We start from the raw sequence: 24,138 nt of genomic DNA, 5'->3' as shown, positions 1-24,138 counted from the left end.
AAGTCTACGTAAATTTCTTAAACACTCCTTGGAAGATCACAGAACCGAAACCTCTTTTTTAACAAATCAAGTGCTGCATACAACACCATATGAACATAAAAGTTACACCACACAGGCAGTCATTCACAGGTAGGAAAACACACACAGGCAACTTTCAACATAATGATGTCAATAGAACGTTAGCCAATTAATACTAAATCACTACTATTTTGCCCAGAGATAATGTTAAAAAAAATGGGCGTAACACAACGATAAAATAAAGAAAAAAATTTCTAAGCAGTAGAATACATATACAACTGAAATATATTTTTCCGATACTGTGACACACCAACCAAGAATAACAGACGTGAAAGCACAGTATTGTCACTCACCAACGTAGTATGCTACAACTGAGCAATCGTATAGACACAGCACAATAAATGAATAAAGTCGAACCAGGATCTACTTCTACTACCAAGGACTTCCACCAGTAGTTTACTACAATTACAGGCCTACTAACGCTGACTAGCCTATTGACAACAATAGCAACATAAAATTCATGAAACTGACATAAATGTACAACAGCTGAACACGCCTTTACTGTGAATACGAAAAGAAAGCAGAATTTTCTCTTGTACAATGATAGAAAAAGTCCTCAGCGTGGATATAAGACACAATACCAAAGCAGACACTTGCGTCCACATGGCCATGACGTGTAACATTGGACTTGTAATGAACATCGTACTCAAAACATATATGCTAGCCGCTTGCGGCCTTCACCGTAAACAGCACCCGGCGCACAATAATCTCTCTCTTACAGTTTGCCAGCTGCCCACCTAACGTAATTGGCCGCTAAAGCACACTCCTAGAGCTCTGAAAATTACAACTATAACAAAACCACTCTTCTCCGTACCTGATTTCGGTTGCCGTCTTCACTGGCCCCGGTGATGTCCATGTAATATTGTTCGTGACCCGCATTGACTGTTGGCTGCGTACGCTGCCCAGCATCTCAGCATACTTTCCAGCTGAACTTCCGTCTCGGTTGCTGGCCTCCAACCAGGTGTCGTCGCTCCGACTACGGCCCACGGCAACAATTTCGGCCTATCATGTCACACACAAAACAAGTTCGGACCGTGCGCCATACCAGGGCCAGCGTCGCCCCATGACTCGTCCGCCTCTATATACCGTGGGTTCTAGCGGCGGCTGAAGTTCCAGTCGCAGCACATTCCATTCCAATGTGCAACTCTCTAGGACCAGCCTACTTTCACAAACTTGCCCGTCACCCGAGACCTCACCACCGGCAACGTGCCACGGAGTTGTTGGCCACTACACCGCGGCTGCTGGGTCTGTTGATAGTTCTAAGCAGTGCAGCTTATTCCACTCAGTACGAAAAAACGCCGGATGCTGCGCCGATCCTTGGGCACGACGACCCGCCACAGGCTTGTCCGCCATTTTCACTACGGTTGCGGCGCTGGCCTACACTACAGATGATGATATTGGTATGACTCGGGGCAGCTGACTAACTTCTTCTGTACCACGCCGCTCCCTCTAAGCCCGAAGCGGAGTTGCTGCGGTCCAAACGCTGCAACCACGTCCTCTGGCCACACTACGTGTGAAAGACAAAGCACCACTGGGAGGGAAAGAAAGCAATTGTACTGTGAAATTCAATTTCGCGGCACAGAGCTGTGTCAGCACCTTCACTCAAGAAGTCTAGTACTCTTATATAACACTGAAGGCATATTCTGCAATATGACGATCAAATAATTACTGCGTCGACCGACTGGCAGTCTCGTTGCACGTGAGTTTTCATCTGCCTTTATATGGAGGTTACGTCAGTTGCACGTGCCTTAAGAGTACATTAACCCTCCTCCGTAAACATCACAATTTTAGGAAATTGAGGCCTTCATTCTGCTGCTTTAGAGCCCAGCGTACAGACTCAAGCTGAAGTGGATAATCGTCTCTTCCCACAGCCTGTAGTCTGGTCGCACGCAAACGATGAAGCAGCTCCATATCAAACAGTGGTGACCACCGAACTCAGCCTACGGTGTTCACTTTGGCTTCAAACACATTAGTAAATTCGACAGTGTGGCATGACGCAGTGACGCCTACACATGGAATGACTCTTTCTGGTGATCATTTTATGGTACAATTATTCAGTGTATGTCACACATGGTTGTTTTATTTATGCCAGACACTTTGTGAATATGTTCTGGTTTTTATGCTGTGACACTTGCATTATATAACCAAGCTTAATGTACTTCTCCAATGACTTCGTTTATAGACGTCTGGTCCTGCCCAACATTGTGATACTTGGAAGTGGACAAAGGCCGAAATCATGATTGTGCAGTATAATAAACGATATATGCAGTTAAATGATGGAAGTTTTGTTTAAAAAGTATTACGTGACTGTGGTCACGAACCACTGTAAAATCGTAAGCGGCAATTGTTTGTATGCTTGCATCGCGCATTTCCTAAAAACACAACAGCACGTCTTCCACAAAAGTTACGCATCATCCATGGTCTGCCTGCATTGGGTCTGCGTACCATCAATGTACCAGTAGTCCAGTCCAGCGTTGGTTGAAGTAAATGTGTGTGAACGCAGACATCATCGTGCAGGAAAACTTTCGCGGTGCATTCGCTGAGCTACTGGACTATTTGTAACCGTACAGTGTTACTTTATGTGTTGTCAAGATCTGGTTTTGTTCATTAACAGCTATATACTGATGACTGTACGGCGAGGGATGTGAACAAACCTTCTAAAAGTATAATTGCATTAGGAATTGCGCATTTATTTTGTTGTTCTGAAATTAAGAGTATAAAAAAAATTCGTATGGTCTGACGTCTTCCTTAGAATGTTATAATTTATTGCTATGAGAAACATAAAATTTTGCCAAAGAAATGAGTAAGCCATTAGGCTTGTTTCTCGTTGATTTTCGTGATAGCCTTTTCTGCAAATGTAAATGCACAGCAGGGAGACCCAGTGGACAATGTCGAAATATGGTTGGTAGGTGGGCCTTGCCGCTTTCCATTTTGTGAACACCTGTTACGGGGAACGAAGTTTACCGCAGATATCCCGAAACTGTGGAGAATAGCCCGTAACACGCCCGGGGGTGCAACTGGTGGAGAACCCTTAAACTGTTCTCGTTTTGACCGTGTGCCCTGTCCACACCTCGTGCCTGATACTCCCGCGCCGGTCACGTTAATGCTGCTCCACATTGTTGCTGGCTTGCTTGAAATTATGTATATAAATATGCAGGCGGGTTTAACACCAAACACGACACTGTTCCACGTCTGGTATGAATAAATATATTCTGAGACAATAAGAAAATCGCAGGTTGCACTGTTTACACTCTAAGTCGTAAGTGTTGATGCCAATTAACATTCTTGCTGATTTGATGAGAGCTCATAATTATCATGCCCTTATTACATTGTAGCATTCCTGGCCATGTTAATGTCTGTCGCTATTGAACTTCACGCCGTCACACGTATTTCACAATCTTACACTGACCGAACATTCGGCGATAAATACACAGGCAATGATGATGATTATCTGTCCACGATTATCACTTGGACGAGCGTACGCGTAACCGACACGACGCGGGTGATTGTTGATGATGCGGAAACCGAATGGTCGAACGAAACTTCTTACGCGCGTCACGTACACACAGATATCTACTACCAGTCCTTCTTGACACTTGCAATAATATAACACTGTTCATAAGAGTTAATTTACATTTCACAGTTCTCGCTCGTACGAGCGTGCGCGTAACCGTCGCGACGCGGTTGATCCTTGATGATGCGGAAACGCGATGACCGAACGCATGTTTTTACGCTCGCTACAAGACACTGGCACTTGATTGGTCTCCTTTGCGGTAAACTATTTTTACTCATTCATATTAGTTTCATTCTGGGAGGCCAAACACAGCGCCGATGATTGTCGTTTTATGGTGCGATACGCAAACGGGCAGATACTCAAAATAAGCTGTCGGCAGCGTTGCTCATAGTTAATTACTTTTTTACGCACTTTTCACTGAATCCACAGCCATATCTCATTACTTCATAATAATAGCACTGGCAGCCACATTTGAACTTCCATAATAATGCCTTTCCCATGCAGAGCTACCCACAACACAACGTAGCAGCTCCGTGTCCCATGTTCGAATCTGCAAAATGCAGCCCCTCGCGAAGACACTCCGCAACCAAGCCAGCGATATGACAATACGCATAAAAACCTGTCAGTAGTGTTAGGGCAAGGTCATGTACTGACATACTCTGCGAGACAAATATTAGTGATAATGTTGGCACAAATTATGGAAGAAGGAGGTAATCAGCAGGCGGTAATCAGCACTTCTGCGTTAATAAATAATTCTAGCAGTGGAAGCAAGAATTTTCCAGACTAGAATATTCTGTTGCATGAATTACACCATCTAACTTCATGAATTCGCTGAAAGAAGTATACCAACAGCCGTCATTCTTCCTAAAAAATATTATGTAAGCAAACAATTTCGACGCTTCATTAGCGGGGACGTTTATTTATTCGACATGTACACTCCAAACACACGACAGCAACTGTGTTGTCTCCACTTGTTGATGATGAAACAGGTTGCTTAAATAATAAAACTTTAAGGATGAATTGCCTGCTGGTATCCTTTTTCTACGAGTTATTGATCACCCACAATCCTGCATCCAGATCAATATGACAGATATGTAAAAAAAGACTTCAATAACGTTTCCCAAACGTATTTATTATGTAATCTGGTCTACCTAATTAATAAGATACGTGAAGAATTTGCAAAAGTATTTTTACAGCACTCCTGTTAAGGTACGCTAAAGACAGTTTATTTCGTTATTCACATACAGGAAAGTCAGCTTAACATAAATTGTGGTGAAAAGTACTTTGTGTTCAAAATACTGAAATCTAATTCTAAGTAGTTTTAACATCTTTTATCAAGTACCTATCATTACTCTGCTTAAATCCTGTGTTAAAATTGATGTTTACGGTGTAGAAGAGCAACAACAGCGAAATACAATGTTTGTGTGGTTTTTTAACGTAACTAAGTGGCGATACATAACTCTGATGGTCGCTTTGTTACAGTACATGCTTAAATTTCATTTGTTAGAATTCGCTCAGTAAAAGTCTCGAGATTAAAGTAATTTCACTCTGATGGCGATTAAAACTTCGTATTTTTGCGTAGTTCGTAAAGTAATGATTGAAAAGGAAGTCATTTAAGATCTTGATAATTTCATTTTGGTACAAGAAAGCTACATTTCTGGAATTATAAATTCATTATCTCTTCTAAGTTGAATGAGCACTACCTTCGAAGTTCGTATCTTCAGGACGAAGCGACCGGTATTAGCAAGTAGAATTATTGCTTTTTAGGAGGAAAATTCTGAAGTTGAGTAAGTATTGGTTGCTAGCCCTTTGGTGAGTGCTATTGCTGTGCTTTAGTGCAAAAAATTAATTGTCGTATCAGAACGATATTTACAGGTAACATTGAAGTGTATACTTTGTTTCTGGATACAGGAACCGCTAGTTGACCACTAAACGCTTCGGGCGAAGCACGATAGCCTAAGAAATATTCAGACAAGTAAAACTACGGTAAGAAAGTTCAGATTACTCTAAAGTAGTGGTCAAAGTATTAATGTTGCTGTTTTTGGTAGGGAGTCGTACACTGATGTGGCAAAAGTCATGGGATACCTCTTAATATCGCCTCGGACCTCCCTTTGCCCGGCGTAGTGCTCCAGCCCGACGTAGCATGGACTCAACAAGTCGTTGGAAGTACCCTGCAGAAATACCGAGCTAAGTTGCCTCTATAGCTATCGATAATTGCGAAAATGTTGCCGGTGCAGGATTTTGCGCACGAAATGATCTCCCGTTTATGTCCCATAAATGAGTCAATGGGACTCATTGCGGGCCAAATCATTGTCCAGAATGTTTTTCAAAATGGCTGGGTGTTGTGTGCTGTCCTTAGGTTAGTTAGGTTTAAGTAGTTCTAAGTTCTAGGGGACTGATGACCATAGATGTTAAGTCCCATAGGGCTCAGAGCCATTTGAACCATTTGTTTTTCAAATCAGTCACGAACAGTTGTGATCAGGTGACATTGTTGTTTGGGAACATGAAATCCATGAACGTAAATGATCTCGAAGTAGCCGAATATAAACATTGCCAATCGAGGATCGGTACAGTTGGACCAGAGGACCTAGTCCATTCCATGTAAACTCAGCCCACATCATTATGAAGCCACCACCAGCATTCAGAGTGCCTTGTTGACAACTTGGGTCTATGATTACGCAGGGTCTGCGCCACACTCGTACCAAACCATCGCCTCTTACCAACTGAAGTCGGGAAAGTCCAACCAGGCCACCTTTCTCCAATCGTCTGGGGTCCAACCGATATAATCACGAGTCCAGGACATGCGCTGCAGGCGATGTCGTGCTATTAGCAAAGGCACTCGCGTCGGTCGTCTACTGCCATAGCCCATTAATGCCAAATTTCGCAGCACGGATACGTTCGTCGTACACTGCGGTTATTTCACGTATTGCTGCTTGTCTGTTAGCACTGACAACGCTGACGCCGCTGCTCTCGGTCGTTAAATGAAGACCGTCGGCCGCTGCGTTGTCCGTGGCGAGGGGAAGTGCCAGGAATTTGGTATTCTCGACACACTCTTGACAGTGTGGCTCTCGGAATATTGAATTCTCTAACGATTTCCGAAATGGAATATCCCCTGGTCAGGCTCCAATTACCATTCCGCGTTCAAAGCCTGTTAATTTCTGTCGTGCGGCCCTAATTACGTCGGAAGACTTTTGACATGAATCATCTGAGTACAAATGACATCTCCGCAAACGCAGTGGTCTTCTGCACCTCGTGTACGCGATACTACCCCCATCTGTATATGTGCATGTCGCTATCCCATGACTTTGGTCATGTCAGTGTATGTTTCGATAGACAGACAAGTTCCTACAGGGTCATCTGTTTAACAGGCGCAACCAGATACTCATAGTAAAAGGAAATAAGAGAACACTATAATTACGAGTAGAAAAGAGGGTACAGGGTTCTGCATTGCCTTTAGCTCAGCTGCACCGTAAAGAAAGTGCATGTCTCGCAGTTCCTACCATGTGCAGCGTTCCATTTTATGCAGTGCGATCGTCAAGCAGATACTTCAGGGCTATATGTTGCTTATTGGCTCAATACACGCCAGCGTGTCACAAGACACCTCAAGTCAACTTGATGTAACGATGTTTGAGGATTGTACTTTTTGTTTATCTTTTTCCACCACGGAAGTGCTTATGGGTTCTTAGTGCTCACTCAGTATGCGTTTCTGACACCTGGGTGCTACAGGAAATATGTTTGTAGTGGGTTCCATAGCAAAAAAATGGTTCAAATGGCTCTGAGCATTATGGGACTTAACTTCTGAGGTCATGAATCCCCTAGAACTTAGAACTACTGAAATCTAACTAACCTAAGGACACCACACACAACCATGTCCGATGCAGGATTCGAACCTGCAACCGCAGCGGTCGCGCGGTTCCAGACTGTAGCGCCTAGAATCGCTCGGCCACTCCAGCCGGCGTTCCGTCGCACTATCTGTCCCTTTGATAAGTGCGACTTTTAACACCCTGAGGAATGGTGAAGAGTGACAGACTAAATTCGTATCAGCTGTGATAACAGGTGATAACCGACCACACAGTGATAAATCCGTCCAGTGCAACGTGGGAGGAACGTCATATGACGACTTAAATGGTTTATCCGTTCTGATAACTTGTCAGATATGACTAAAGGAGCGGGATTTGCTGGTTCATCTTCGTATTACGTCACTTTCACTGCTCTTATAGGAATGAGCGTGAAAACACACTGCAGTTGTCATTTGACAAGCAAGGAGTTTGAGTTTAGAGTCTGCTAGCGGCGATTATCTCGGTACCCGGTAAGATACGATTATGTTGTGCACCTTCATTCCTACTACTTAGTGCTCTGAACCACCAAATTAAAGTTGAGTGAATTGTTTACAACTAAAACTGTTTGGGATTTGATTTAGATTTCAGTCGGTTGACTCGAAGCAACCGTGGCGTTATTTCACTCACAATAACGGCTATTAAAATATTTTGGATTTGGTAATACCAAAAATTTTACCTGCATGTTATTGTAGTGTCATTCATTTTACGACATTAACAACGACAGTTATGTTTATATAAATAAAGAAAATAACTGAATAACATACAGCAATAAAATTTATTTTATTCGTAGTTCCACTGGACTGTGGTGTAAAATGAGACTAAATCGGCAATACAGTAGCATGTCATGGCTTTATCTATTGCAAAAATTATTTTCCCATGAGCTATCTACCAGGCTCAGCAGTATCACGATCAGATGGTTGTATTTCCAATGCATTAGATCGTAAGCTACGTGGCAATTGTGGTCAAAGATGTAATGATGTCACAGAGGTGAGCATAATATGCTAAAGATTCTGGTGATACAAAATATTGTAAATATAAAATACTGCAAATAATTGAGGGTGTAGGTTGCAAGTGCTACTCTGACATGACGAGTTCAGTACAGGAGAGGAATTCAGGGAGGGCCTCATCAAACCAGTCCGAAGATTGATGACTCAAAAAAAAAAAAAAAAAAATTGTTTCTGCAACTGAAATAAAATATTGCTTCAGTGGCACGAATGAAGAGGGTAAAAAATAATTTTCACTATACAGCGTTGTACATATGAAGTGCCTGTAAATAGAAGAGTTATTAAGCTAAGTAAGCTGTTGATTAGCGCTCGGGTGCCATAGTGCTTGATGGTATGGAAATCATAAACATGAAATCTGACACGTTACATTAATCTTAATAAAAGTACTAAACGAAATTAAAGCTTAATGTAGAATCAAAATGCCGCTTCAGTTACGTAGCTTTCCTGCATTTGTATGAGTGATTATCTGGCATTCTAGATCACTGGAACATGTAATAATTAAGCTGAATGTTAATACTCGTATTACTGGCGAGAGCTACCTAAAAAGGACCAGAATAATGTGAAATTTAGAACTATGAGTTTTGTTTCGTTACGAGATTCACCTGATATCGCAGAATAACCAGTCATGATGAACAGTCAGTGTTCTACATTTACTATTCATTCTTACGAAAATACAACCGAAATTATCACTTCTATTACGACAATATGCAAATAGATGAACACGTAAAAACCGCGTAAACAATGTTGACACTCGGTGCGGTGGCTGATGGGAGCGACCGTACAGGCATTTGCCATTTACGGTCGCTCTCATGGGCCAGTGCGTCGAGTGTCAGCTTTATTTACACGAATGATGTGTACCTTACATCAGTTATTCTTAACCGCTGAGACTTGTCGATACTACCACCATTCATCGGACCTGTCATATAAATGTCACTATGAGAAGTTAGGTCGGCAACGCAGTTGCAGATAGGAAGGGATGTATTTTGCACCATGCGAAAGACAAATTTAACTAAAAAGAAAGTTGCTTGTCTCATTCTTGTATTGAACTCTTGCTGTATTGGTTAGCTTTCTTTTGCAACTACCCGATAGATACTGCATAAGTCAACGGGACGGAAAATCCTTACAAGTAGAAAAAGAAGCAGGAATTACATTTATTTTTCCTTTTAAGTGTGAGTTGATTACTAGGTGTTAGTCCGAGACAGTGAAATTCATTTGTTTCATTTCTTATTACGAAGACAAGAAAAGTGTTTATCAATCATGGCTGATAAAAATGAGATTATATTAAAGTCTCGTATTGCATTTCATGCCGGATACTGGATATGACGGAAGTTGGGTTTGAAGATTTTGTTGACATTCAGTTGAGACGACAAAAAGGAAAAAAATGTTGTATTATAGAAACAGTAAACAAATCCACAATGAATTTCTCACTCTGCAGCGGAGCGTCCGTTGACATGAAACATTCTGGCAGATTGAAACCGTGTGCCGGACCGACACTCGAAATCGGAACAACGTATGTTCTGTCTAGGATAGACAAAGAAATGCATTCAACGAGTGAAAATGGTCATCTAAATGAAAAATATCAGGCAAGGTATTAAAGAGATTTTTATTGTCGAGGCAGAGACTCCTAAATTGCGTACTGGTCATACAGGCGCTCGAGACACAGAAGGTAATGGACATCACAGCAAATATATTCCACTGATCTTTATAGAGAACATAGGAAAGTAAAGAATATCGCGTAAGATGGAATAATTAACAACAAATATCGAGCTCATTCTGAACGCCTTGAAGGGATATTTCAGCTATATAGTTTGAACGTGTAAATACAGATGCCGTTTCCATTCCGAAAGGATGAGTGATCACACATTACTAGATGACAAAGTATTTTCACCACTTCCCAACATAGCTATCCAGGCATATATCACGACCTTACTCGCTGCTTCCATTCTGATAAAAGCGTTTTTTGAGCGGAAGCTCTTGTCACTGGAAACGGATTCCCTAAAGGTCGAGATTTCTTAAAACTTTGTACCAACGCGCTGTGAATAAAAGGCAAGCCAGGTGTTGATTTATGTATAAAGTATAATCTCTTAGAATCATATATTACAATAATGTACAATATTTTCAGAAAAATAATACACGTGCAATAGGAACAGACGACAATGAGAGAATTCACATACTGCGTAACCCGTAAGTGAACTGTGGTAAAGAGAAGCATTGCACCTAAGAAATAGGGTACTTGCTATAGCATTTGATCTACTGGTAAACAAAAATGGCTATATCGACAAGACATAATTGGAAGTGTGGCCATACGCACCTCGCTTTCGAAATACAGACACAGTAGGAGAAAAATTACATGTCTTCCCCGGACCTAGAATCAAGATTACTCAAGATGATCGAAGCGAGGGATTTTGACGCAGACGATGGTACATTTCTTAAATGGTAAAAATCCCTTGTTATGAAACAATCAGAAGTGGAGAAGGCGTTTCTGACATTGTGCGTTTCGGGCACTTTTTGGAAAGAGCACATTGAACCATGGAAAACAGGAAAAGTTTAATTCGAAAGCAAATAAAAGGGAATGCTATTTTTAGAGCATGTAAAATAACCAAGAATGAGACGTTACTGAAATGTTTTCTACAGAACTTCTTAAACAATAAGAGACGTTAACTGCAGTTGTACGTATCTCACAATTTAAATCAAACAACTGTATGAAAATTGAAACAGGTTATACGGCAAAAGTAATAAGACTGTAATTGCTCAAGTTCGGTGTATGGTTTGCTTTCAGATTTATACACTCTGAACAAGAATGAAGGTCAAGAAGGAGGAAAGTGATCCGGAGCCAATAAAAGTGGTGAGGGTTACGAATCTGGACGAAGAAGGCAACAAGACTGGGGCACTTGATGTGTAAGCATTTTTTTTATGTCTAAGTACTGTCTCAAACGTCACAGAAAATTTGTACAACCTTCATTCTTGTCTTCGCTCGTCTTGTTATATCTGTTTGTCGGAAGTGTTTTAGAATTTATCTTTGGCTTTCAAAATGCAATTTTTTCTAGTGTGTCATAATAATCTTTATTGCAACTTGAATCATAATACTTGTAATTTCTGCGTTTAATTACATCTCTTGCTTCTACTTCACGTTGATGCTCTATTTTTAGCTGTCATAGATCTCTCCTGAGTTACTACGACTATATGTTTTATAGTTTGTAGCTTACATGAAAGTCATCCACTTGCTTATAGGATGAAACTATGTCCTAACTAATATTTACTGTTCTAGGGAATTCACGGAACCGGAAAAGTCGGAAAAAACAGAAGAAATCCCTAGTGTGTCCTTCATTAAGCTGGTAAGCAAATGATATGTTATATAAATTATTTACTCCAGTAGAATTAGTGTCGGGTTCCATAACAAGAATGACAGAAATTGAAAACAAATTTCTCTTAAAATGAGTTTTTCATTGAGTATATGTTTTTTTTAACGTTCTGCTAATTGTTACCATTCCAAAGCGACCAGTGCGTTTTTTTTTTGTTTCTAAACTTTTAATGAATCTGTGAAAGATAGTTTGTTCTGATATTCAGTCCGAAGACTGCGTTGATACAGCTCTCCATGCTATCCTGTCCTGTGCAAAACTCTTCATCTCTGCATGACTGCCGCAACATGCGTCCACTTGAACCTGCTTACTGTGTTCAAGCCCCGGTTTTCTTATAAAATTTTCAACTCTCACGCTTCCCTCCAGTGTCAAATTAACAATTCCTTGAAATCTCGACTGATCTCTTCTTTTCGTAAGTTGTGCCACAAATTTCTTTTCTCCCCAGTTCGATTCAGAACGTTCTCATTAGTCACATGATCAACCAATCTAATCTTCAGCATTATTCTGTAGCACCACATTTCAAAAGCTTCTATTCTCTCCTTGTCTGAGCTACTAGTCGTTCACGTTACGCTTCCACACGACGTTATATTTTGAATGTTTCTCCAATATGTTAGTAGTTGACTGCAGAAACAATATTGTTGTTACAGTAGTCTACGGAAACCCGTTCACAGATGTCGGGCGCTGATGGGGTCGTGTATACGATTAGAGTTCACCTCCTCTGCGTCAGTTAAGGACTGAAGATGGTGTAGCAAATCACCGAAACTATGAGCTACAGAATAAATAACATGGAAAGGACGGCTACAGGTGTTCCATTTTATAATAATGGGTGACGTACTTCTCTCTTCACATGAGACGGGGGTGGTCTAGTTTGTAACGAGTGTTCTGCAGTTGCGAGATCACTCTGCGTGACGGAAAAGAAAGCGATCTTAACTGAGAAATGCTCTTCTTTACTGTTCATAAGTCCACCAAGACAGCGCTACGTTCAGAAATGCTACAAACGTGGTGCTACAAACAATATGAGCAACATATAGGAAACAGTGAAGCTCAAAATCAGAGAGGATGGCCTGAGGGAAGGGAAATGATTGTAGCCGTCCATCTGACTCAAAGAGTGACGCACTAAATGTACAGATATTTTTTATTTCTGAAGAACATTCAACATTACAAGTTCCGGCCCAGAAGTACATAGCCTGTTTCGAAATCAGGGGCTGACGAGATCTACATTTATATGTGAACCGCAAGTAACAGTACAGTGCGTGGGAGAGGTACATTGTGTCTGATAGTCGACAATGACGTACATACAAATAGATTTAAATTTACTCACGTGAGGCTTGTATGTAATAATCCAGATGTGCATCACACTGTCTCACCTAATCCCATCCCCAGAACCATGTCAGAAGGCAGACAGGAAGCAAAAAATATGTGAAGCGAGAGACCACTACTCGTAATATTAACTACAGCACACTGACCCTAGTACAGCTCCAGATAAAGCGGATAAACAAGGGATTCACCGAACCCTGTCTTTTTGCCTCGGAAACTAGTGGTTTGCTTACCAGAACTTGGGCAACCTGTCTTGCACGTGCATGCATGCATAATGTCACATTACCCGAGGATCCAGACAAAGTGAATCGTTCTTCATAGCATACGCCAGAGGTATCAGACACATCACTCTGGACACAGCTGGTAGTGGCTCGTATAAATTATCTATCGCCTGGGCCGTTTCACTTATAGTAACAATAAAGAATGCTGAAGGCTGTGGATCTAGATATGTTGTTATCGATTTTACAACGGTCGGTTGAATGTCCCCCTTTCATAAACTGACAGTTCAGAAAACCAGTGGATAGTTTTACCACAGAACATGTAGAAAACTGTTGTGTATTTTGAATTTTTTTATTTTTATTGTGTGTAAAATTTTTTTAAATGAATGAAAATCAATTAAAAAACCGAAAACGAAAACAAAAGGAGTCTTCTCCGTTCATATCGTGTACGATTTATTATAATTTCGAGTTCCATGGCTTCAAAGTGGGCGAAATCGCAACGAGGAGCCGAAAGTTGCGTTCTGAAACAATTTTCTGGACTATCCCAGCTAAAGGATGTATATCAAGTTCGTATACACATATAGCAATTGCGAAACATTGCCGGTTTTGCTATCTTGAACAAAAACCCCAGAGAAACAAACGTTTCTTGTTTTTAGTAACATATACATATTTCTGGAGAAACAAAGGTGACTGGGATCATGGATGTCACTGTCCAAGATGGTGGCGCGAGAGGTGGTGCCGTGTCACTCCAATATTTTTTTAAAAATATTCAATTTTTTGAGTCTTAATTGACAAAAAATGACACCTTCGTACGAATATACCCCAGATTAACTAATTACCCTCGTTAAAAACTCTTGTGCAGTAAGAATTAATGATTTAAAGGATTTACTAACATGCCAGTTAATCAAATCCGCTTATATTATTCGCTTAAAAGACAATATTCCAAGTTTTAATGAACTGTGTTGGGACGGCTATGAATGATAAAGGAGCAGGGGAGATTAGCACGAACCTGCTTGGTTTTGCTCTAAGTCTGTAGGAGGGTTGATCAGAAGACAGACAGCTAACAATCGAACACTATGCGACAATTACTTACTGTCCGGTGTTAGTAAATAATAAAGTTACATTCAGAGCATACGCCGAGACGACTTGCCATGAAGAGAGTTCAGGGCAATTGATTAATGTTGTATTTTTTAAAAAGGCCAAAAAATGATTTTAAGTAAATATGTTTTACAGAGTATATTCCAATTTTGACAACAGAAGAAATGTATTTAGATTACTATACGAAGAATTTTTTAAGGTTATTTTACCTTATGCTCTTGACAATGCATTTAATTATCGTTTATGACCATTCAACTGCTGCATTTTTATTCCTAGTTTTCATAGTTCTTCGCGATTTTAAATGTTATTTCTTATGTTTGAAAAATAAACTGAATTAAATCGTGTATGTAACAGGCTATTTATTTACATTTACAATAAATATTAAGTAGAATTTACTTTGGAAAAGTATTCCAGATGAAATAATCTCTACGGTTGTTTAGGACATAATAATCATACACACACCGCTGGTAAATTTAAATTTTAATATTACGTAGCTTTTTAATGCTCAGTAATAGCAAAATACGTTTTAATTCAGGCTGAAATTGGCAGGCTTCAGAAGTTTTAAGTACCAGTTGAAATGTGTGGACTGCGGCTTTCAGAATGCTCCAGAATGCGATATTAGGTCTGAATTTTTTTTCAAGGGTATCTCCCGTTATACCCCTTTTGTGACCTGTAACTTATCTATTGTGTGTGTGTGTGTGTGTGTTCCCCCCGCCCCCCCCCCCCCCTCCCCGCTTCCCCGTCCACTCTAATTCCACGCTGGTGACGCCCGATTCACCGAACACCACGCATCCCTTATGCCATAGTGTTGAGGATACATTCCTGAGCAGCCTCTGAAATTTTGTGGATGTAGTTCGGGTTCACTCTGCATGACAGTGGATTACTGTCAGTGTTTAAATGGAAGGTCAGCCTACAAAGCTGTTGGCGCTGCACACGGTGTCTTTCCACAGTACCGGTTCTCGACTGCGTGGGAGAAGCTGCTGATGTTTGTGGGGCTGGTGGGAGCCGTGGGCAGCGGCGTGTGCCAGCCGCTGAACGTGCTCTTCTTCGGCGACCTGACGGGCATCATGGTGGATTTCGGGTCGGAGCTGGGCCCAGCCATCGTGTCGGCGTCCACAGCCTTCATGGCCGGCAACCGCCGGGACCCGGGAGAGACGCTGACGGACGCCGTACTGCGTGTCATGTACTCCGAGGAGACCACGATCACCAGCGGCAACTTCTCCTACGCGGAACTCACCCAACGCTTCCTCGACGGAGTACACACCTTCGCCGTCAACAACAGCATCATCGGCGGAGCCACACTCCTCTGCACCTACGTCGCTGTCGCGTGCTTCAACTACATCGCTTACACACAGGTTAGTTTGATAGTTTTCTTCGAATCTGCATCTACATCTACATTTAGACGGTACATGCGGGTTTGCATCTATTCCCCTTGAGCATATTTGCTCTGTGTGGTGGACTTTGCTTACTGCGCTACTGTCACTTCCACCTTTCCTGCTTATGTTGCGAATGGTATAAGGTAAATTCAAATAGCAATTTACGCACTGACATAACTACTTAGACTTCCGCGGTCGGTGTCAAAACGAATGAAATTCTTCTGCATGTTGCACCACGTCATAGCATAAAAGATAGAATAATTTAAAATATATACACTACAAAACGGACGTTTTGAGCGTATTACCACGGCCTTCTTCAGGGTGGGTGCACTGGAGGAAAGACGCCTCTATTAATTGCAAACTGTCGGTGTCAGTACGTCATATTTCTATATCTTTATTCGCCCTAGAATATAAGGACGCTAGTCATGAGGAGAGAGGGACCTAAGGAAGAAGGCTATTCGGTGATTATCCGGCTTGTCGATGATTGACACATGTCTGAAAATCAGCGTTTGGCTTGTGGTGGGCATGTTTGCTTCCTGGTGTGCGCGGAAGTCAAGATCCACGAGGTGACAGGTTCCACCAAGAATGCAGTGAACGATCTTAATACTACAGGAGTACGAGTGCAGAGCTGCCGACATAGGCTAGTCATGGAGGCCATTCAGCACACGCCTGGCACGTGCGACTAGGACAGCACAATAAATCGGCGATAGCTGAACAACACCGTGACTGTGGACAGCCTATAATGTTTAGGAAGGGCGTCTACTGGCAAAGGAACCGTGGAAGCGCCAACGAAACATATGAGAGGTAAATGAAATCGTTAAGCAACCTCACAACATCAACAGAGAAGACAGCTACAAACTTCCGGCGTACTGGCTGCCGGCTATCCCTGTCCGAGGGGCCGCGAGCGATTGCGGGACGGAAACCTGACGGGGCAGGGACAAAAAATGTTCAAATGTGTGTGAAATCTTATGGGACTTAACTGCTGAGGTCATCAGTCCCTAAGCTTACACACTACTTAACCTAAATTATCCTAAGGACAAACACGCACACCCAAGCCCGAGGGAGGACTCGAACCTCCGCCGGGACCAGCCACACGGGCAGAGACACGACAACCTAAACAGACAGCTATAGAAAGGACTGTCAGTGAATTTCCGCGCACACCAGGAAGAAAACATGTCCACCAGAAGCCAAGCGCTGATTTCCAGACATGCGTCAATCAACAACAAGTCAGATTATCCACGAATAGCCTTCTTCCTACCCTGATTAAATGATAATTAAATCAATACCTTAAGCTGTCCGCAGGCGTTGATGTACGTACATCAACGGGGACAGTTGAAAATGTGTGCCCCGACCGGGACTCGAACCCGGGATCTCCTGCTTATATGGCAGACGCCCTATCCATCTGAGCCACTGAGGGCACAGAGGATAGTGCGACTGCAGGGATTTATCCCTTGCACGCTCCCCGTGCGACTCACATTCCCAACCTAATGTCCACACACTACATTCGTAGTGCCCCTGCCCACTACACTCATTACTCGCTGTAGACAATTTTACCGAGTCCCATAAGAGTTCGGGCAATGAGTGAGCACCCGCACAGAAGAAGGTCAATGGCCGGTTACCCTTAACAATATATGGTGATGGTATTTGCTCTTCCGGACATGTCCGAAAGAACAGATACCATCGCCATATATGGTTAAGGCTAACCGGCTATTGACCTTCTCCTTGTCCGAAAGAGCAGAAACCATCTCCACATATTCTTCCTACCCTTTCCCTCTCGTCATGACTAGTGTTCTAAATTCAAGGGCCGATCGTCTTTTGTTCATCAAGGTACACATTATTTTGTTAACCTAATAAACTTTTGCCAACGGCCTTGCTGCAGTGGTAACACCGGTTCCCGTCAGATCACCAAAGTTAAGCGCTGTCGGGCTCGGCTAGCACTTGGATGGCTGACCATCCAGTCTGCCTAGCAGTGTTGGCAAGCCGGGTGCACTCAGCCCTTGTGAGGCAAACTGAGGAGCTACTTGATTGAGAAGTAGCGGATCCGGTCTCGTAAACTGACATACGGTCGGGGGAGCGGTGTGTTGACCACATGCCCCTCCATATCCGCATCCAGTGATCGCTCTAGGCCGAGGATGACACGGCTGCCGGTCAGAACTGTTGGGCCTTTATGGCCTGTCAGGAGGGAGTTTAGTTTAGTTTTAATAAACTTTTATTGATTGCTACACTACACTTCAAAGTGACACAGATGCATGACACTATTTCTCAACGCAGTGACTAAGCCTTTGTCAACAGCCTACTAATCGTTTGATTTCTCAACGAAACAAATCTGCTCCTTGGCCACAGTGCCTTTCGAGAACCGCTGTGTGAACGTTGGAAAGTATCTTTTCCCTAATATATATTATTTTAGCCTGTCGAAAAGATGGATATGACATGGAGCAAAATTTGGACTTACCGATCAGCATCACCATCGCTTATGACGTCTTCTTTAAACTGTCGCCACTTTACTACGGCTGGAGTCGATTATGAATTTGCCCCACATACCACCAGAATTTCACAGTTAGTCTGTGCGGAATTTAGACGGTTTACGCACAAGAACAGTACTGTCCTGCGAACTTCACCTTTTGTGGACGTTTCCTGTTGCCGCGTCATTTTACTAGCACACTGTGATCCACATGTTATCCGTACCGCAGTAGAACTGTGTCCGCAAGAAACTCAGAACACGTAATCTCCTCTGACAATGCGTCACTCCTGCTGCGCAATGGTCTTAGCGTGGGATGTCATGTGTAGCCTACTTTCTAAAGTCTATGCTTGCTTCGGAACAACGATTGCTGACATACCTACGTAGGAGATCGAATCTTTCTAAGATTATCTTTACAGTATTTTAACGAGAGGGCCTGCTCATGTAGCTTAACAAGCAGAGTGCTAGCTAGTGAGACAGAGAGAGTAGACAGATCCGAATCGGATGAGCAAGCCGGATTAAATGACCTTTGATCTGTTATACGTCTCAACCTGATTTTTTAGCGGTTTTCCACTTCCGTTTAGACAAATTATGGATTGGTCGCCAACCTCCACCAATACGACACACAAACAGTTAAATTATGATAACACACAAAACGAAGTTAACAGTATTCGTAGACATCTGGCGCATCGAACGCCTTTTCTTAGGTTAATTTATGACTGTAGCGACTGCATGGACATTCTGCCACAAAGTTAAATAATAAAACAAATCTACCAAATCATGAAAACAGGCGACTCTTCACGGTGGGGTAAGTGCTACTAAAGAGTATCTATTCACATGACATATGTGAGAGGAAGCAATATGTGTTTGACTATTCTGGAAACGTACGCTCACGAAATTTTAACAGAAAATCACGTCGTGATGGACAACGGTTCTCTTAAAGTGTCTGACACAGAACTGAAAAAAGAATGGATGAAGATCAGGGTTCAACTTCCCGTCGACAAGGAAGTCATCAGGGATGAAGCACAAGGAAATCGACCGTGTCTTTTCAAAGAAACCATCTCTGCATTTACCTAGAGCGGTTTCAGGAAACCACGGCAAAACCTGAATATTTGGAAATTTGTGGTAAGTTCTACGGGACCAAACTGCTGTGGTCATCGGTCCCTAGGCTTAAGCACTACTTAATCTAACTTAAACTAACTTACGCTAAGTACAACACAAACACCCATGCCCAAGGTAGGACTCGAACCCCCGACGGAGGCAGCCGCACGAACCGTGGCAAGGCGCCCCATACCGCTCGGCTACCCCGCGCGGCGGCAAAACCTGTATCTGGGTTTGTCGGTACGCAATTGGATACCTTCTCCCTGGCTGTTTCGCACTTGCTTAACGAATCCAAGATTATGTATTAAGCTCTTCTTCTTTCGAGCTTCTCTATATCTTTTATCAGTCCTAGACTGAGGTGTGGTACTCAGGTACCGGTCGAACGATGGTTCTGTAAGCTGCGTGCGTTAAGGGCAGACAACACTTCCTGAGAATCTCATTCCTTAATCCGCCTTTACAAGATTATTTTTTGTGGTCGTTTCTCTTTACATTGGTCAGTACGTGTACTTCCATACGTGTAACAGACAGGACTGTCTACAGTGAATTTTCGGCAATCAAAAAATAACGCTTATTTCCCGTTACCTGTGGCACATCGAATTATGTTAACAGAAGGCTTCAAATATCTTCAGAAGGCGTCGTCCTCTGCAGGTCTTCCTGCGTATCTCCGCAGTTTTCTATCCTTCCGACTTCCACAGTTACTGTTACAGGTACCTCAAATTAACGTTCATACTATTTGAACACTTGGAACCAGAGTACAGATAACTTCGGTCATGTCAAGGTAACGAGTTGACGCACCATTACTGTTCATACTGTACACTGACACAGCATTCTGCATTAATTTTAATAACAGACATTTTGTTGATGGCCGGCCGGAGTGGCCGTGCGGTTCTAGGCGCTACAGTCTGGAGCCGAGAGACCGTTACGGTCGCAGGTTCGAATCCTGCCTCGGGCATGGATGTGTGTGATGTCCTTAGGTTAGTTAGGTTTAATTAGTTCTAAGTTCTAGGCGACTGATGACCTCAGAAGTTAAGTCGCATAGTGCTCAGAGCCATTTGAACCTTTTTTTTTTTTTTTTTTTTTTGTGATGACGCGCTTACATATGAGAAAGTCTAAACTCAGATCAACTACGGTTCAGCTACGTCCATCGTGCCGAATGGGAATAAAAATTAGCGTGAATGTTGAAGTCGGAAGAGTGGGTGCAATGTCTATGATTATGAAGGTATGTCTTTAACCGTTATTACGACCAACGAATGAGTGGTTATGTTTCTGAAGCATTGGATGGATACGATAAGAAGGCAAAGAGCACATAATGATGACATAATTACCACTCCCTTTGAGAATGTGGAAATGAAATAAGAGTATAGCAATCACACATCTTACACTGCCCGTGTCAAGTGGTTTATTTGACGACCGATTCCGCAGCACTACTACCCCATTTCCGATAGCAACATAGGACACGCCATCATCCTGGTTGATTATGATGAATTTGAAAATTGATGTTTCTTTGAATATATATACGTATTGACGTGACTTACCACGATTTATTCTTCTGTGAAAATCTCCACAGCTCAGGGTACCATTTACATCCAAGGTCTAGCGTTTTATTTGTTTTATTAACGGCGCAATCTCTGTTTTCCGCTACAAATTTTGCCTTTATGTCTCCACCTAATACAATGAATCATATTTCCTGATCTTAGCCCATGCCTTAACGCCTCGTCCCTCCTTGTCGCTACTGTCTTCCACACATTTCATTTGTCGCCGATGCTACGGAGAGCATCCTCATTCATTCTTTTCTCAGTCCAATTAACCCTCAGCTTATTTCAACATCACCAAATCACAAACGCTTAGATCTGTTTTTAAGGAAGTTACCTACAATCCAGTACTCACTCCCATATGATTCTGTGCTCCAGATGCACACCCTCAAAAATTTACTTCTCAAATTAAGTTGTGTTTTTTTATACTATACCTTTCGCTTGGCAACGAATGTTCTCGTGGCTTGTCTTACGTTGGTTCTTATGCCCTCCATGCTCCATCCGCAATGCATTATTCCGTTTCCAAAATAGCAGATTTCCCCTACTTCGTCTACCACAGGGTTCTCAATTTACTACAGAGTTCTGAATTTAGATGTTGTTTTTGTCACTAATATCATTTCTGCAGCATCTCAGTATCTAAATCTTTGTCTTCCGTTCATATTCATCGACATTCAGTAAATCAGCAGTATGTTTATTCCATTCACTATGTCCCGTAAATCTATCCCACTTGCACAGGGATGATGTGTTATAAGCGCATATTATCGTTTTAATCCAACTTGTGAACCTCTTATGTACACCCTTTACTTCTTCAATACAGGCACTATAAGTTGAATAATGAAGGAGACCGTTCCTGCCTAACGACCTTTTTAATCCGTGCTCTTTTGTTTTCTGCCTTGTCTTCCATTCTTATCGTTTACACTTGGTTCTCATATATACTCGCCTTTCTATACAGCTTTAACATTTTAAATGTTCGGATAATAAGTTGCCGTCTCTTTAATCTAAGAATAGATGATCAATGCAGCTAGCCGCTCTCTCTGTGTAATGTCTTGTCTGTATAGACGTGTATCTGTTGTCTTTAAGATCCCTTCACCTTCACACATAAGTCTATACAGTAAAGTAAGGCCCTCCCAGTTCTTGGCTGATCCGTGAAAAGACAGGCGAAAAATTAGACTAATGGAGGATTATTAGTATTATCTCTATTTTCATTCGCTCCCTCTCTTTCTCTCATTTATCTATGTATAGTTTTTAATATAAGATTTCATTACGTGATATAGTGATAAAAAGAATCAGCCAAATAGAATCTTTGGTGGAGTCCTTCGTCTTGGTAATCAGCGGCTGGCTTGCTGTAAGAGATCTTTCCATTTATTATTACTGTTAAACACTGCAGTCAGTTGGGAGAATCAATCGTTTGGACAATTTGTTCCTTTTACGAAAGATTGCGAATTCCAGATGTGTACGAAGCCTTTTTGGACGATTTAACACAGACTCAATGATTGCAGGCTCTCTTCGACACAGCTGAAACTTCCCCACTAATTACGGGGCCAACGTGATCAGCAAATGATTCAGAAAAAAACTCATTCGTTCATTCACTCCAGAACAAAAAAGTCGCAACCCCTTATTTATGGACGAAATCGTGTATTAAATCCATCTCCATTACATGTCCAGATCTCCGGTGATTCCACGCCTTAATTATTTTCCTTTTACAATCTCTTTCCCTTCAAAACAAACCGCTAGCGGCACAAATCCCTCCACAGATACTCAAGAAGCTGTCCTAGTTACCACTCTAACAACCATGGAGAATGCATATATGCATCTCTGTTATTTCAAAGAATAAATGCACTAGAAAATACTTTGGCGTCGACGAGCTGTCACCGCATATATTAAGAGAAGATCAGATCAGATAACTTTTCCAAAGTGAATGAATGTGGATGGTTTGATTGAAAATGATTAATTGGTGCGTTATAGAGGGTATTTGCTGTGGGGACATTACACAGCGTTTATCTATTTTTCTGCTCATTTCAAACATCCTATACCATTTTACAATGTGACAAATGTTGCTATGAGGAAAACGGTCATGTTATAAAGAAGTTGGTAGTAGTTGTAGGATGATGTTTGATCTAGGTCCTACAACACAACAACCGCACCCTAGTAAAATTCATCCTCATACTGAACAAAATATTGCAAAAGAAGACTAACTGTGAAACACCCTGGTAGATTAAAACTGTGTGACCGACCGAGACTCAAACTCGGGATCTTTGCCATTGAAGGGCAAGTGCTCTATCGATCTACCCAAGCACGACACACGGCCCGTCCTAACACCTTTACTTCCACCAGTACCCCATCTCCTACTTTCTAAACTTCACAGCTCTCCTAAACCTGCCCGACTAGCACTTGTGGAAGAAAGGATATTGCGGTGACATGACAGCCGTATTGTGGCGTATGTTTCCAGAATGAAAGTTCACTCTGCAGCGGAATTTGCGCTAATCTGAAACTCTCTGACAGATTAAAACTGTGTGTCGGACCCAAATTCGAACTCGGAACTTTTGCCTTTAGGAGGCAAGTTTCGCAGGAGAGCTGATGTGAAGTTTGGAAAGTAGGAGATGAGGTACTGAAGGAAATAAAGCTGTGAGGGTTTGTAGTGAGTCGTGCTTTCGTGCTTGGGTAGCTCAGTCGGTAGACAGAGAGAAAACTTAATGAATTATGAAACAAATAGTACTCTCTGCTACGCACTTAACAGCGATTTGTATAGGTTTGGATGTAGAATCAGAAGGAAACACAAAGGAGAAGAGAAGTGTGTATGGTGTCGTAGAAAATACTGTAATGAAAACTTCTCTTGAAAGGGAACGTGGGAAAAGTTGGCTGAACAGTTTATTCGGCAACTTTTGTCAAAGGGACTTGTGTGCCAAGAGCCTAATAGCGTATTAAAGAACTGCACGCTATTTTTGTGCAACTGTTACTACTCTAACTACTTGTGATCATGTTACAAATTGTAGCCAAGCGAATCGTCCATTAATAGCGCAAAATACCGCAGCGGAGGGGAAACCTAGAGTTGATATCTAATTATTGTCCACAACCATCGATCGTTTTGAGAAGTGGGAAGCTCAATTTTGATCAGAAGCAGACGTGGAAGACAGTTTGTGCATAGTACTTGAAATTAATGTCGAGTGACAGAAGGTGCTTTGAAGCGATATATCGTGCCGTGCAGTCGAACGTGAATCCATTAATTTAATCTTATGATAAATGA

The 24,138-nt window shown here is 42.0% G+C and overlaps 1 protein-coding gene across 1 annotated transcript in view; it reads left to right on the top strand.

Moving 5' to 3' along the window:
- Positions 1-11,235: 11,235 nt before the first annotated feature.
- The window catches only part of LOC126474394 (ATP-dependent translocase ABCB1-like), an 84,156-nt gene continuing 71,253 nt past the window's right edge, over positions 11,236-24,138 (top strand). The window contains exons 1-4 of the mRNA XM_050101863.1: positions 11,236-11,333; positions 11,704-11,770; positions 15,378-15,530; positions 15,624-15,782. Of these exons, the coding sequence (XP_049957820.1) occupies positions 11,236-11,333; positions 11,704-11,770; positions 15,378-15,530; positions 15,624-15,782 (477 nt within the window). The remainder of the gene's footprint in view (positions 11,334-11,703; positions 11,771-15,377; positions 15,531-15,623; positions 15,783-24,138) is intronic.

This window comes from Schistocerca serialis, chromosome 4 (genome assembly GCF_023864345.2).
Source record: "Schistocerca serialis cubense isolate TAMUIC-IGC-003099 chromosome 4, iqSchSeri2.2, whole genome shotgun sequence".
Classification (NCBI taxonomy): domain Eukaryota; kingdom Metazoa; phylum Arthropoda; class Insecta; order Orthoptera; family Acrididae; genus Schistocerca; species Schistocerca serialis.
Note: the sequence above shows the minus strand (reverse complement) of the source record. Positions and strands in the feature narration are given on the sequence as shown.